Source organism: Castor canadensis, chromosome 11 (genome assembly GCF_047511655.1).
Source record: "Castor canadensis chromosome 11, mCasCan1.hap1v2, whole genome shotgun sequence".
Classification (NCBI taxonomy): Eukaryota; Metazoa; Chordata; class Mammalia; order Rodentia; family Castoridae; genus Castor; species Castor canadensis.
The window spans coordinates 118,198,937-118,212,053 of record NC_133396.1 but is presented as its reverse complement, the minus strand read 5'-3'; the positions used below and the strand labels follow the sequence as shown (position 1 = coordinate 118,212,053).

The 13,117-nt window shown below is 36.1% G+C and overlaps 1 protein-coding gene across 1 annotated transcript in view; it reads right to left on the bottom strand.

The window, feature by feature from the left end:
- Ush2a (usherin) overlaps window positions 1-13,117 on the bottom strand; it is a 759,580-nt gene that overhangs the window by 234,234 nt on the left and 512,229 nt on the right. The window contains exon 40 of the mRNA XM_074048325.1: window positions 6,069-6,697. Within this exon, the coding sequence (XP_073904426.1) occupies window positions 6,069-6,697 (629 nt within the window). The remainder of the gene's footprint in view (window positions 1-6,068; window positions 6,698-13,117) is intronic.

Genomic DNA, 13,117 nt, shown 5'->3' with positions numbered 1-13,117 from the left:
ATGAATGAGCTAAAGCAATAATTTTATTTTGAAATTTTGTTTGAAAACAGTTGAAACTTTGAAATGTTTGGAAACACTTGAAAATTTTCCAATGATCATTTCAGAGGTAGTTTGCCTATCAAAAATGATTTGAATAGTCATCATTAGAAACACCACCAACAACAGATGTTGGCGAGGATGTGGGGAAAAAGGAACCCTTGTACACTGCTGGTTGGAATACAAACTAGTGCAACCACTTTGGAAAAAAATTTGGAGGCTTTTTAAAAATCTGAACGGAGATCTGCCATATGATCCATCAATCCCACTTCTGGTGATATACCCAAAGGAATGTGACATAGGTTACTCCATTGGCACTTGCACACCCATGTGCACTATTCACAATAGCCAAGTTATGGAAACAGTCAAGATGCCCCACTACTGATGAATGGATTAAGAAAATGTGGTATTTATACACGATGGAATTCTACTCAGCCTTGAAGAAGAATGAAATCTTATCATTTGCAAGTAAATGGATGGAACTGGAGAACATAATCCTGAGTAAGGTTAGCCAGGCACAGAAGACCAATAATCAAATGTTTTCCCTTATATGTGAACTTTAGATCAAGGGCACACACAGCAAGGGGATTGGACTTTGGTTACATGATAAGGCAAGTGCACACAAGGGAGGTATAAGGATAGGTAAGAAACCCAAAAAACATGACAGTATTTGATGTCCTCAATGCAAAAGAACTAATGCAGAAACTTTAAAGTGACAGAGGCCAATAGGAGAAGGGGACCAGGAACTAGAGAAAAGGTCAGTTTGAGAAAAATCAACGTAGAATGTAACACATATGTACATGAAAGCAATGCTAGGAATCTCCCTGTATAACTAACCTTATCTCAACTAGCAAAAATGCTTTGTCCTTCTTAATATTGTTTATATTCTCTCTTCAACAAAATTAGAGATAAGGGCAGAACAGTCTCTGCCTGGAAGCAAGAGGGTCGGGGGGAGAGGGAAGGAACAGGGGAAAGAGAGGGTGGTAGGGGGAAAGAGAGGGGGTGGGGGGAGAAAGAGAGGGAGTGGGGGGAAGGGGGGAGAAATGACCCAAACATTGTATGCACATATGAATAAAAGAAATAAAAAATTTAAAAATGATTTGAGTGACTCATGATTATTTAGATTTCATATTTTTTTTACTTATAAGTTTTCAGAAAAATAGGACAGATAGCTGATTAAATGTTTAGGGAGTCAGAAACTTCTGCCAAATCTTTCATACCCCTGAGAAGCAGTTCTTCAAAATCATGGCATTGTCAAACTTTTCTATTTTAAACAGAAACTACGACAGGTAGGTTACTTAATTGGCTCCAGGCCTGAAAAAGAGTACATAGAAGAAATGTAACCAAATTCCTTCTTTCTTTAATTCCATCAAACGCCACTTCAGAACTTTATAAATAAGAGTATTTATGAGGACTGATACATTGGTTAGGTGTGGTGGCTCAGGCCTCTCATCTCAGTACTTGGGAAGCTGAGGCAGGAGGATGGAGAGTTCAAGGCCAATCTGGATGACATCAGTGAGTTTGCATCCAACATGGGCCACAAAACATGTCTCAAAAAAAAAAAAAAGAAAAGAAAGTAAAAAAATGAGATAGTGGACTGAGAATGAGCTAAGAATAAATTTCTCTGATATGTGGTCCAAGTCCTGTCCCAAGCTGTGTGACTTCAAGTGAAAACTTAAAATCTTTGTGCTTTAGTATCCTGAGGTCTAACATGAGGAGACAATCCTTGTCTGCATGTCTAGACATAGATTGTGTAATTCTAATAAAAAGGAGATAAAAATGTACCAGATAGTGACTTGAGCTATCTGAGATGAGTGAGGAACTGCAGGGAGAGTAGCAGAGAACTGCAGGTTTGCTCTCTTTTACTGTGCTTTAACTGAAGAAATGGGGGTGAGGGAAAGGACTTAAGGTATTTGGTCCTGACATCACCATAAAAGAGACTTTTCTGGGCATCACAATTACACAACTTAGTTCTTTCTGCCTTTTATTATCTGAGTCCTCGTTGTCCTAAGAGCTTCAGTGCAGCAATCTATGCACTGACTTTATTCTCTTTAAATAGCTCCTTCCAAATCTGATTTGACTTTGCATTTTTGTTATAAATAACTGCTGAATTTTACAAGTCCTTTTTTCTATATCTGTTGAAAAACTGTGGCCCTCATCTTTTAATTGTTTAACATTATAGGAAGCATATTGACAGATTGTTTGATGTTGAACCATCCTTATATTTTTGGAATCAAATCAAATTTGTCCTGGGATAGTATTCTTTTAATATACTGCTTAATTTCTGAGCAAGGTAAGCCAGGCTCAGAAGACCAAAAATCCTATGTTCTCCCTCATATGTGGACTTTAGATTTAGGGCAAATACAGCAATGTGTTTGGACTGGGACCACATGACAAGGGGAGAGCACATATGGGAGGTATGGAGATAGGTAGAAAACCCAGAACATGAAAGTGTTTGATGTCCCCACTCCAGAGGAACTAATACAGAAACCTTAAAGCAACAGAGGTCAACATGAGGAGGGGATCAGGAACCAGTGTAAAGATCAGTTAGAGATGAATCAACTTGGGTTGTAACACATTTGTACATGAAAGCAATGCTAGGAATTGCTCTGTATATCGATAGTTACTTAATTGGCTCCAGGCCTGAAAAACAGTACATAGAAGAAATGTAACCAAATTCCTTCTTTCTTTAATTCCATCAAACGCCACTAGCAAAAACACTCTGTCTTCCTTATTATGCTTATGTCTTCTCTTCAACAAAATTAGAGATAAAGGCAGAATAGTTTCCGTCTGGAACCATGGGGGTGTGGGGGGGAGGGGGAAGAAGGGGGTAGGGGGGAGAAATGACCCAAACAATGTATGCACATGTGACTAAATGAATAATAAAAATTTAAAAAAAAAAAGAAACCAGATCTCAAAATCAGAAAAAAAATTGCTGATATTACATTTACAAGTTTTAGATCTATATTTATTTTTGAATTATCAGTTTTAGTCATGGTAGAACATTTTTTACCAACTCTAAAAAATGAAATGATTTTCTCAGGAAATTAAATACCAAATAAAAGTGCAAGGCTTTCATTTTTTTACATGTCAAAATTTCTTTGAGGTTATATATTTGTTTTCCTTGTAATCAGATTTTAAGAATGTGATTTTAATGTACCATTGTGCTCTAATTTTCCCTCTTTGATACTTACAGTTATGACAAGTCATAGCACCTCTTTTTATACTTACTATTATGTTTACTATTATGTTACTTTTTGTTTTCTAGTTGACTCAAATTTGTAAATTTGTGTAATTTCCCTTGCTTTCTCTGTTGGACTGTAATTCTTACAAGAATTACAGAATATAATGTAAAGAACACATGACATAAAAGTGAGAAGAACTAGGGTGGTTCTATGGTTTGGATATGGTTTGTCCTCTGGAAAACTCGTGTTGAAGTGGATTAGACTTCACTGTGAGATATGAAGGTGGTGTTTGGAGGTAGAACTTAGCGGATGTTATTAGACCAAATAAGGTCTACATTCTGGTGGCATTATAAGAGGACTGGGGTGCGGATTAAGGGGTAAAGCACTTGCCTCAGCAAGTGCAAGGCCCTAAATTCAATCTCCAGTACCCTAAAAAACAAACAAAAAAAAGTAGAGGGAGACATATGCAATCCATATGCTTCCTACCTCTCATCACATGATGCTGTGCATTGGCTTGGGACTCTGCCAGCAGGAAGTCCATCACCAGATGTGTGGCTCCTCAACCTTGGACCTCAAGAGCCACGGGCCAAAATAACCTTTAAACCTTACATAGCCGTTGTGCTAGGAAAAGAACATGGACCAGGCCAAGTGAAATGCCAGCTCTGCTTACTTGTAACTTGCCACACTCTCAGCTGGGGTTTCCTATTCTTCTTAACTTGATTTGCTTTCTTCCCCCAAGTGCTTGCCACTTCTGGGAATTTTATTTATGTGTTTGTTTGCATTCCATCAAAGATGCCTAGGGACTTTTTTTTTTTTGATCTCTACTTTCTCCTCCGCGGCTAAGAGGCATTCAAAAGGATGTGTTGATGTTCAATAAATACTACTATATTGATAACATTATTAAAATTTTTCTTCATTTTAATACTTGGATCCATTCTACATGGTAAATATTGAATGACTTTCTTAACCAGCACATCAATGACTATCTTTATGTTATTTCTCATAATTATTTTGTGTATTTACAATTTTGATCTTTAAATCTTGCAGTTTTCAAGAAGTCATTCTTTCACTATCAGATATCTGTTTATCTGATAAATTATATCACTTAGAAAATGTACTTTGATGGTCTTAAGATCTTTCTGAACATAATCTTAGCCAATAATACTAAAACAAAAATATGTTATTTTAACAAAATTTGAATGTATCATGAAACACTAGATTAAATTGAATATTCTTGCATATTCTGTTCATTGCTTTTATTTTGTTATAAAAGAATTAATAAAAGGTATAGATTTAAAATAAGTTATTACTAGTGTACCCTGCCTATATAGTTCAGGAAACTTCTTAAAACTTTTAGATTTCTGACCTGGGATTGCTACTGTTTTGTGGACCTCAGACTACTCACCATGAGATTTATCACCCTAGGGAAACTAATCTATATCTCTCTAGCAAGCTGATAGACCATGTGTATTGTTTCATTCCTGGATGATGTTATAAAATCAAAAGGGAAGAAAAATAAGGAGCCAGGCAACTTATTCCAAATACTATTGACCTTTGTTTATATATGCTGAATCAAGCAGAAGTGTACACTAGTTATTATTCCTCTGAAAACATCTGTTCTTTTTCAGATCTGCAGCAATCAGCAGTGCCTAGTTATGAAATTTTTGTTATAAAGAGTCCAGAACAATGTCTGTTATGCAGCATTGGCTTTGTGAAGGGACTATGTTTGTTATGTTACACCACATTGTTTGGTATTGCTCCCAAAGTTTCACAAAAATCCTCCAGGATTGAAAAAAAAAGTCATTTTTGGAGTGATTAATAACTCTAATTTTTTTTGCCTTGTTTTGTTTTTGTTTCTACCTGAATGAAGGGCCATTCTTAAGATTTCCCAATTCATATAATAATCATTGCATATCATGTACTTAAAAATTAATTTCCTTGTAGTGCTTAATCAACAGAATCACATATACTTTAGACATTGCTTTGACCACTCTATATGAAACTAATAAAGACTTTTTAAAATAGCTTTTAGTTTGAGGCTAAATTAAACTTCTTCAACAATCTTCACTATTTAGCATCACCCAGTGTTTGCCTTTGGTGGGAAAGAGAATACATACTTGGATCTATCCAAGTGATAATTCCAACAGATGAACTTTGCTGTTATGCAAATGTCCTTTGTGTTATGCTCTGATGAGCAAGCTACTGTACCAATGCTTTTGGCAGTGGTACAAGACTGAATCCATGGAAGCATGTGTGTATTTACACAAAAGAGGCTTCTAAGCTACAAAACTCCCTCCTGTTTGGTTACACTAATTTCCCTTGAATGAAGTTTGTATGCCAGCCAAAACAATGGTAGTTATCCCGTCCTCTAGAGTTCATTCCCAAAAGAATGAGATAAATAATTAAAAGCTTTCTAGGTACCCCAGTAATATGCTATTTTTATTTATTTTCCCATCATTTCCTTTCTTTAATTCTTAAAAAACATTAGAATATTGGTAATTGCAATTTTTGTTAATATGCTAATCCATTCCTCCGTATTTTCCCACCTCTTCTCATTTTCTGATCTATTTAAACCTGACGTGGTGGTTAAGCTAAGCATCCCATTGTGGCATTCAAAGTATTTCAGGTGTGCGAAGCAAATGGAAGCATCTCAACAATATAATTAAGGGGATACAGGGAGAAATGAAAAACTGACATGGAATTCAAGACAGTTTGGGCCAAAGGCCAAAAACCAGTTTTTCCAGTTAATGCCTAAAACAACAAATACACACGTTTTGTCAGTAGATGGTTCTGTTCAACACAGAGTGGGTCAGGGTAAATCCTGTCTGCAAGAAGCCAGTGTCTTACCTTGGCTGCATTGGATCCCAGCACTTGCATCACTGGCAGCTGTACCCCAGCAGGTTGTGAAGGTTTTGTCGTGACTTCTACCCAAGCACTGCTGTTTGTGCTTCCATCTAGTGTGCTCATCTGCACCTGGTATTCATATTTTGTCCATGGGCTAAGAGCAGGAGCCTTGTCAAGAAACCTCATGGAATGACTTCTTGGGTGAGTCACCAGAGTAGTAATGTCTTCCTTTCCTTTGACTCTTCTCTGGATTGTGAAGTTCTCCACCAAGCTGTTGGGGTGGTTGGGGAATTGCCAACATATAATGACGGATGTTGGAGTATCAGAGAACAGCTCTGGACTTGGGATGCCTTCTGGCCCCCCTGGGAGTGTCCATACTGTCTGGGACTCTGGTGAGAGGGAGCATCCTTTTGAAGTACAGGCTTCTATATGAAACTTATAGGCAGTATATGGGTGTAAATGGATTGCTGTGTAATTAGTGACATTTCCAGAAGTTCTCAAGTATAAATGGTCATGTTGGCAAAGGTTATAATGGGTAATGACCCCATTGCACTTTAAAGGACACTGCCAGGTGATGGACATCATTCTTGACTTCACATCCAGAAGAATTGGAGGATCCATAGGTCCAGGTTCTACAAAGTAGAATAAATCTAGGAAGTCATGTATTTTGGAAACTTCCCACCTCTCCTCAAAACTAAAGCTAAAATGAATGATAACTGCTCTAGAAGGGTATAGAAATGAATACTTGGTAAAGACCAATAAGCAAACAAATAAATGTCATAAAGATAAGCACCATGACTGCCTTGGCATTAATGTACATGAAATACTTGTTGAATATTATTGAACTAAAATTGTCATTTTCCTTCCTGAGACAGATCTATCAAAATCACTTCTTTTTATTAAAGCTAATGATGAAAAAGTACTATGAGGATTTTTTGAAGTAAAGACATAGAGGAGAAATAAACAAAGAGGGAAGCTATCACCAAAGTTCTAGCTTCCACCACATTTTCTTCTAGAGACCTAGTGACTAATTGTAATCAATAACACTATCATAACAGACCTGCACATTTTACAGCCCAGCAAAATCCTCCAGCATCTCTCATTATATATTCCATATTATACTTGCTTCTGCTTATCATTCTAATCCATGTTTTGCAATTTATCTACTCCCTGTTAATATTATAGGTGATTTTTTACTGTGACTGTGACAGAAGCTGCCGATTTAGCTCTTTCACCTACTGATAAATAAACAATGCACAGATCTGACCTTTAGGTTAACAGGTTTTATGCTTGCTCCACTCAGCACTCTAACTGATTCAATTATCATAAAGGTTCAGGAGGCCCCATGAATACTGAAAAAGGCCCGCCATATGCCTGCATAGGTGCTGTGGAACAGCAAATATTCTGCAGCCCTCCAGAGAAATTCCTTAATTGTAAATAATTTCACCATGCGACACAATCAAGTCACCTTGAATGCAAACCCCTCAGCCTGCGGAGGCAAAGTGTTATTTAAGCTTTACTGGGCTGCGTTAAATTCTGCAATTTGAAGGGCTGTTAAGTTTTTCAATTGAAATTTCATTTAAAATGCAGGTGCTTTTTATTATATTGCGGCTTTACTGCTCTCTAGGTACAAGCAAGAACATGGTGCAATAACACAAATCTGGCTCAATCACTGATCAGTAACAGCTGTAATTCCAGAACATTTAGCATTCTTATAAACCATGGCCTGAAATCTATAAATTGCTACAACAGATCAAGAAAATACTATATCCCCCTATTCTGCCCACAGCAATTTTGACATTTATGAGATTTTTCTGTGAACATTAGATTTTATTGAAAATCTTTAAAAAAGATATACTTGGATTTAGTAATTGTTTAAAATGGCATTGATTACGTGTGTGTGTGTGTGTGTGAGAGAGAGAGAGAGAGAGAGAGAGAGATTCAGTTTCCACCAAAAGTCTAAATATTAAAGGCAACCACAGCTTTGCGAAGCCAGTGACTGTAATAATGGCTGGTATATGAGCACATTTTTACACACAGGATCTATGTATTTGTCACCAACTGGACTGATGGTAGGATCACAATTACTTTTTGAGGGAAAAGATGTTACAGTGCAGAAACCCTGAATTCAAGCCATTTCTGACAATTTGGTCATGTGTCCGTTTTGAAGAAAGAAACCCTAAAAGAGCAGTGATCTTAGTATGGTTCACATTTTCCATTTTAGTCTGTGATTAGCCTTCATTTTAAAGCTTTCTTAAAACCTGTGTGACATTTTTTACTTTTCTCTCTAGTATGCAGTAGCAATTATTCTATCAAAATGGGGATATAGCTCCTTTCTTATTTATACTTGTCATCCAGACAAAAGCAAGTGTGTCTTGTAAGATGTCAATGTTGTTTGGAAAAAAAAAAAAAAAAAAAACAAGTCCTCTGAGATTGAGGCTCATAAAATCAATGGTGGAAATTCAAGTCTTTTAATGTCTAACCATATCTCACATTTCTCTAGAGAAAAGAATAATACACACATAAAAAATCAGAATATCTTTCTATTAGGGTTTTCATCAGGATCTTGCATAATTATTCCTTCTATGTGAACTCTCAAACTGTGAGTTTCTTCAGGGAAAAGCAACAACAATGATGCAGTTTGTTCTCTGTGATGAAGAGGATAAGCCTTTTATTTCTGCTGAATACATTGATAGTATTATAGGTGAAACATCCATGATAATGAGATGAACTTGCACTTCAAACTCCCACAGAACACAGCCTTTCCTTAAAGATGATCTCTTATCTTGAGAAAGAAGAGATGTTCAATTTCAATTTCATGATTTTCCTCCTTAAAAGCCAGCATACATTTTATTAGCTTCGCTCTCAGGGAGTCTGAGAGTGCCCCTTGCTCTTGCTGCAGAAGGGAAGGGTTCTTTCACTTGTGTGATTCAGGAGAGAAAGCTGAAAGCAGCTTAATTAGCTCCTTTGGCTAGGGAAGTGTTAAAACCTGACTTCTGGCACTCTTTCAATTTAGTGCTTTAAAATGATAAGTGGAATCATCTAATTCTATATACAAATCAACTGGCCTGCTACTGCATGGTTGAAAGGGTCACCACAATTATGTAAAACATGAGTAATAGCTATAATTGGGGTAGTTGGCTAATACAATAAAAAGCTCTGAACATGAGAAAAGTTATGCTCACAGCAGTAGCTATCACTTTCTAAAGTAAGAATTCATGGATGAAATGACATGAAAAAGATGGTTATAAAATTTTAATGGAATGATAAAAGGCAAAAGTCAGCCTCTCAGCTGAATTCTTAAAATCCCTATATATCACAATCAGCTCTTTAACTGTAAAATCAATGTGGAGTATAACATGTTGTCAATGTGGCTGTCACTGGAGGGGAGACTGGGAAGTATGACAGGCGCACAGCTCAGCTGGCCGGTGATGAAAATACAACTGTACAGCCCTCTCCATGGGTGTAATTGTTTGGAGAACTCCCTCCTGGAGCTGGGGACACGAGCATCCTTTCTGGTCAGATTGCATATTCATATTTCAGACCATTTTATTACAGCATTAACAATGGAGAGGAGTTTCATTTTGGCAAATGAAATGATCTTTTGTGGGAAATTATTTTGTTCATGATATTCCAAAGTTCTGTCCCAGCCTAAAAAGAGAGTCATGAAATTATTAACAGAGAGTCTGCATATTATTTTTATACTTAGGCGTGTATGTTGGGGAGGGTCTGTGTGTATGTGTGTGTGTATGTGTGTGTGTGTGTGTGTGTTCGTATGTGTGTGAATAAACACTATAAATGACTCGCAACTTGAGGGTGCAGATAAATTTCAGTGGTTTCTATGAGTCTCTACATACCGATCCAACAGCATTCTGTTATGTTCTTCAGTGTTGCCCTGAAGAAACTTTTTACCATTCTAATAAAAACCCAACTTCATTTAAAAACTCTTTTTGGTAATATCAACTCCATAAATAAGTATCCCTTAAACTTTCCAGTGAATTAAAAATTGAGGAGACAAAGATACGGTGGTACAATTAGATAAAGCAGTATCTTATATGCTAAATGTTAAGGTAGCCTTTTGATATCCACTACTGTTAGCAGAAGAGAACTGATGGATTCTATCTTCTCTTTAATCATGAATTCTTTTATCAATTTATTATTTATACCCCAACTTCTTCCCCAAAGAATTTTTGACAGCTCATAATAAATGATCCAAATGTAAGAAGACCAATAAGATAAAGATAAAAAAATTCATCCTGTGATAATGAAGTGGGTACAATAGTTGTATTCTAAAACAAATATTAAGAATGTACACTTCAGTGTTGCACAGAAATGAACTTTCAGATTCCTGAAAACCAATAGAAAAGGAAGCTACAACATTAGTGCCACTGATTTAGTGAAAGGAACATCTGAAGGCTAGCAGTCTGTTGGTCTGGAAAGGACATTGTTTGATAGTGTGCAGGTAAGAGAACCAATATCGGGGAGCTGTTTTTCCCATTTCTCCTGAGTTCAGGACAACAGAATACAGCTTGGGAGGAATGATTTGACTTTCAATACTAGGACATATTGTGAGGTGAATAGCAGTGAATGCTTCTTTGAGAGTCTGGGGTTCAAAATAAAATGTCCTAATGTGAGAAGCCATGAAGTCAGAAACAAGGCCTAGATGAACTAAAGGTCACAGATTCAACCACTATATTTAGGCAAAACTTCATCTTCATCATTCTAAATATAGCTCTCTAACTCTGTTTACAGAGGTCACTTCCTGACCTCTCACAGTATCTCTTTCAGACCTTGGACAATTTTTTCTCTTGTTTTTACTTATTTAATCAAGCTTAGAAAATTAGAGTTTCTGAGGCCTATAAAAAATGAGTAAGATAACATGGTTAAAAGAACCTATGTAGCATTTTAGCATTATAGAATGTTCTTTTATAGACAGGTATTAAAGAAGTGATTATATGATAAATACCCACTCTTTTGTTAATAACTACCACTTTTCAGATATTTGAATTCTCTAAGAATTTAAGATTTGAAGGTCTCAAAACTGCCATTAAATAGTAATGTGTGACAATTAGCATAGAATCATCTGCATAGTCCACTAAAAATGTCCAAATATTGACTAAAGAACAAAAATAGCTTTAAAAATATTTTTAGTGAATAACCAACAGATAGCATAGGTTGAGAGAATCGTGATATAGTTTCTGTCAAAGTGTCTTGTACATCATGAGCACTCAACAAATTTGAAGCAATAATAATATGGCAGCCATGATAAAGTTATTTTTATCAATTTCTTTAAACATAGGAGAGGTTAGAAAGATTTTAACTTCTTATTATTTTCAGTTGATGTAAGTAACATGGAAATTATCAACACTCCACATTTGGAAGAGTAGTGTACTTTACATGTTCAAAGGAAATTCAAGGGCTTAGGAGGGAAATTGAGGCAGATGGAAAGAATTTTTCACTAATCAATCCATCATTTCAAAGGATTTTCTGTGGGACATATTTGGCTTGATTAAGTTCCTTTCCATCTTAGGATATAAAGATAAGAATATAAAAAAAAATTCCTGGACCCTGAAGACTGGAATTCTGAAGCATCAAAAAAAAAAAAAGATAAGACTATAAAAATAATCATAAAAATGCTTTTATTAGTTTTGGAAATATAAGGATTTGGGGCAGTTTTCTATGCAACAGCAGAAAAAATATATAGTGACAAACATGCAGAGCCATTTTGCTCTCAAAATCAGAGGATTAAATATGTTACTTTTGACCCTAGATCTCCTATTGTGTGTAAAATAGATACCTACATCACTGTATGAAACAATAAACATATCAGCATGAAGAAGATAATATTTAGAGCAATTGAGAAAGACATTTGGAGTGGTGAAAACAAAATAATCATGTAGCACTTCTAAAACTTGTAGTTCATATTTCTTTTCTTATTTTTGGTGGCACTGGGGTTTGAATTCAGGGCTTATAGACTTCCTCAAATCATACTTCTTCATTAAACAAAATTGATGTAAATATGCTGCATCCTCATTTAAAAATGCCCCTACTTTTTTTGCATACCGCTCTCTCAAGGGTATAGGTTGAGGCCTCAAATTCTACACTAATAATGAAAAGAGGTTTGCCTCTTTTCAAATTAAAGACTTCTAAAGGCACACATGCACTTATTCAATGATATGAAGAAATTTACTCTGAAATTTATCTTGATCAATTCATCAAATTTCATACCACATTTTTACCTCCCTTTCTTGTCACAAGATTCAGTATTTAACTCTTACTACAAGTTGCTAGAATAAGAACAAGAAAAATTGTTTTCCTTTTGGAAATCTTTTTCCAATTCTGATTATACCTCCCTACTTCCACCCCCTGCATTTTGGATGGCACATGGTTCGGGGCATCTCTGGTTAGAACATTCATTAACATAGGAATGTTGAAATAGACAGCTGCCTGTCTCTGATCACAGCAAAAAATGAATATCACTTTGAATGACCCTTCCTTGCATTTGGCTCTCATTCTCTCCCTCATGTCCCATGCCCAGAGGCTGGAGCCATTGACAATACCCTAAGAGCTCCACCACAACCTCATGTGTCAGTGAGCACTTCCTACACTGATTCCTTTCTTATTTTTCTGGACCAATTGTGACAAAGCAAATTGGAAACTTGATGTTGATGTGAACACCAAATACATATAATTTCCTATTTCCTCTACTAAAGATAGATATTCCTGATACTCCATTTTGAGGACATGCCCTTGCTTTCATGTCTGTGTAATCTATGGTTTTGCTAGGTGCATCTCTTGTTTCATAGGAAAACTAGTTTGTTATTCCTCCTTATAACTTTCATGCTCCTTTCAGTCCCTGGTTTATATACAGTAAATACACAGTGAACATGTACTTGATTGAGTTTTTATGGATTTGCTTAGGTCAAACTCTTTTTAATCAATACTTCAAGTAGCAAGTTTCGGGCACCTTCTCTATGTCATATTCTTCCAGGCACTTGTTCTAATTAGGACACTGGTGATACAAGGATAGGTGAGACAGAGCCCTCAGTCTT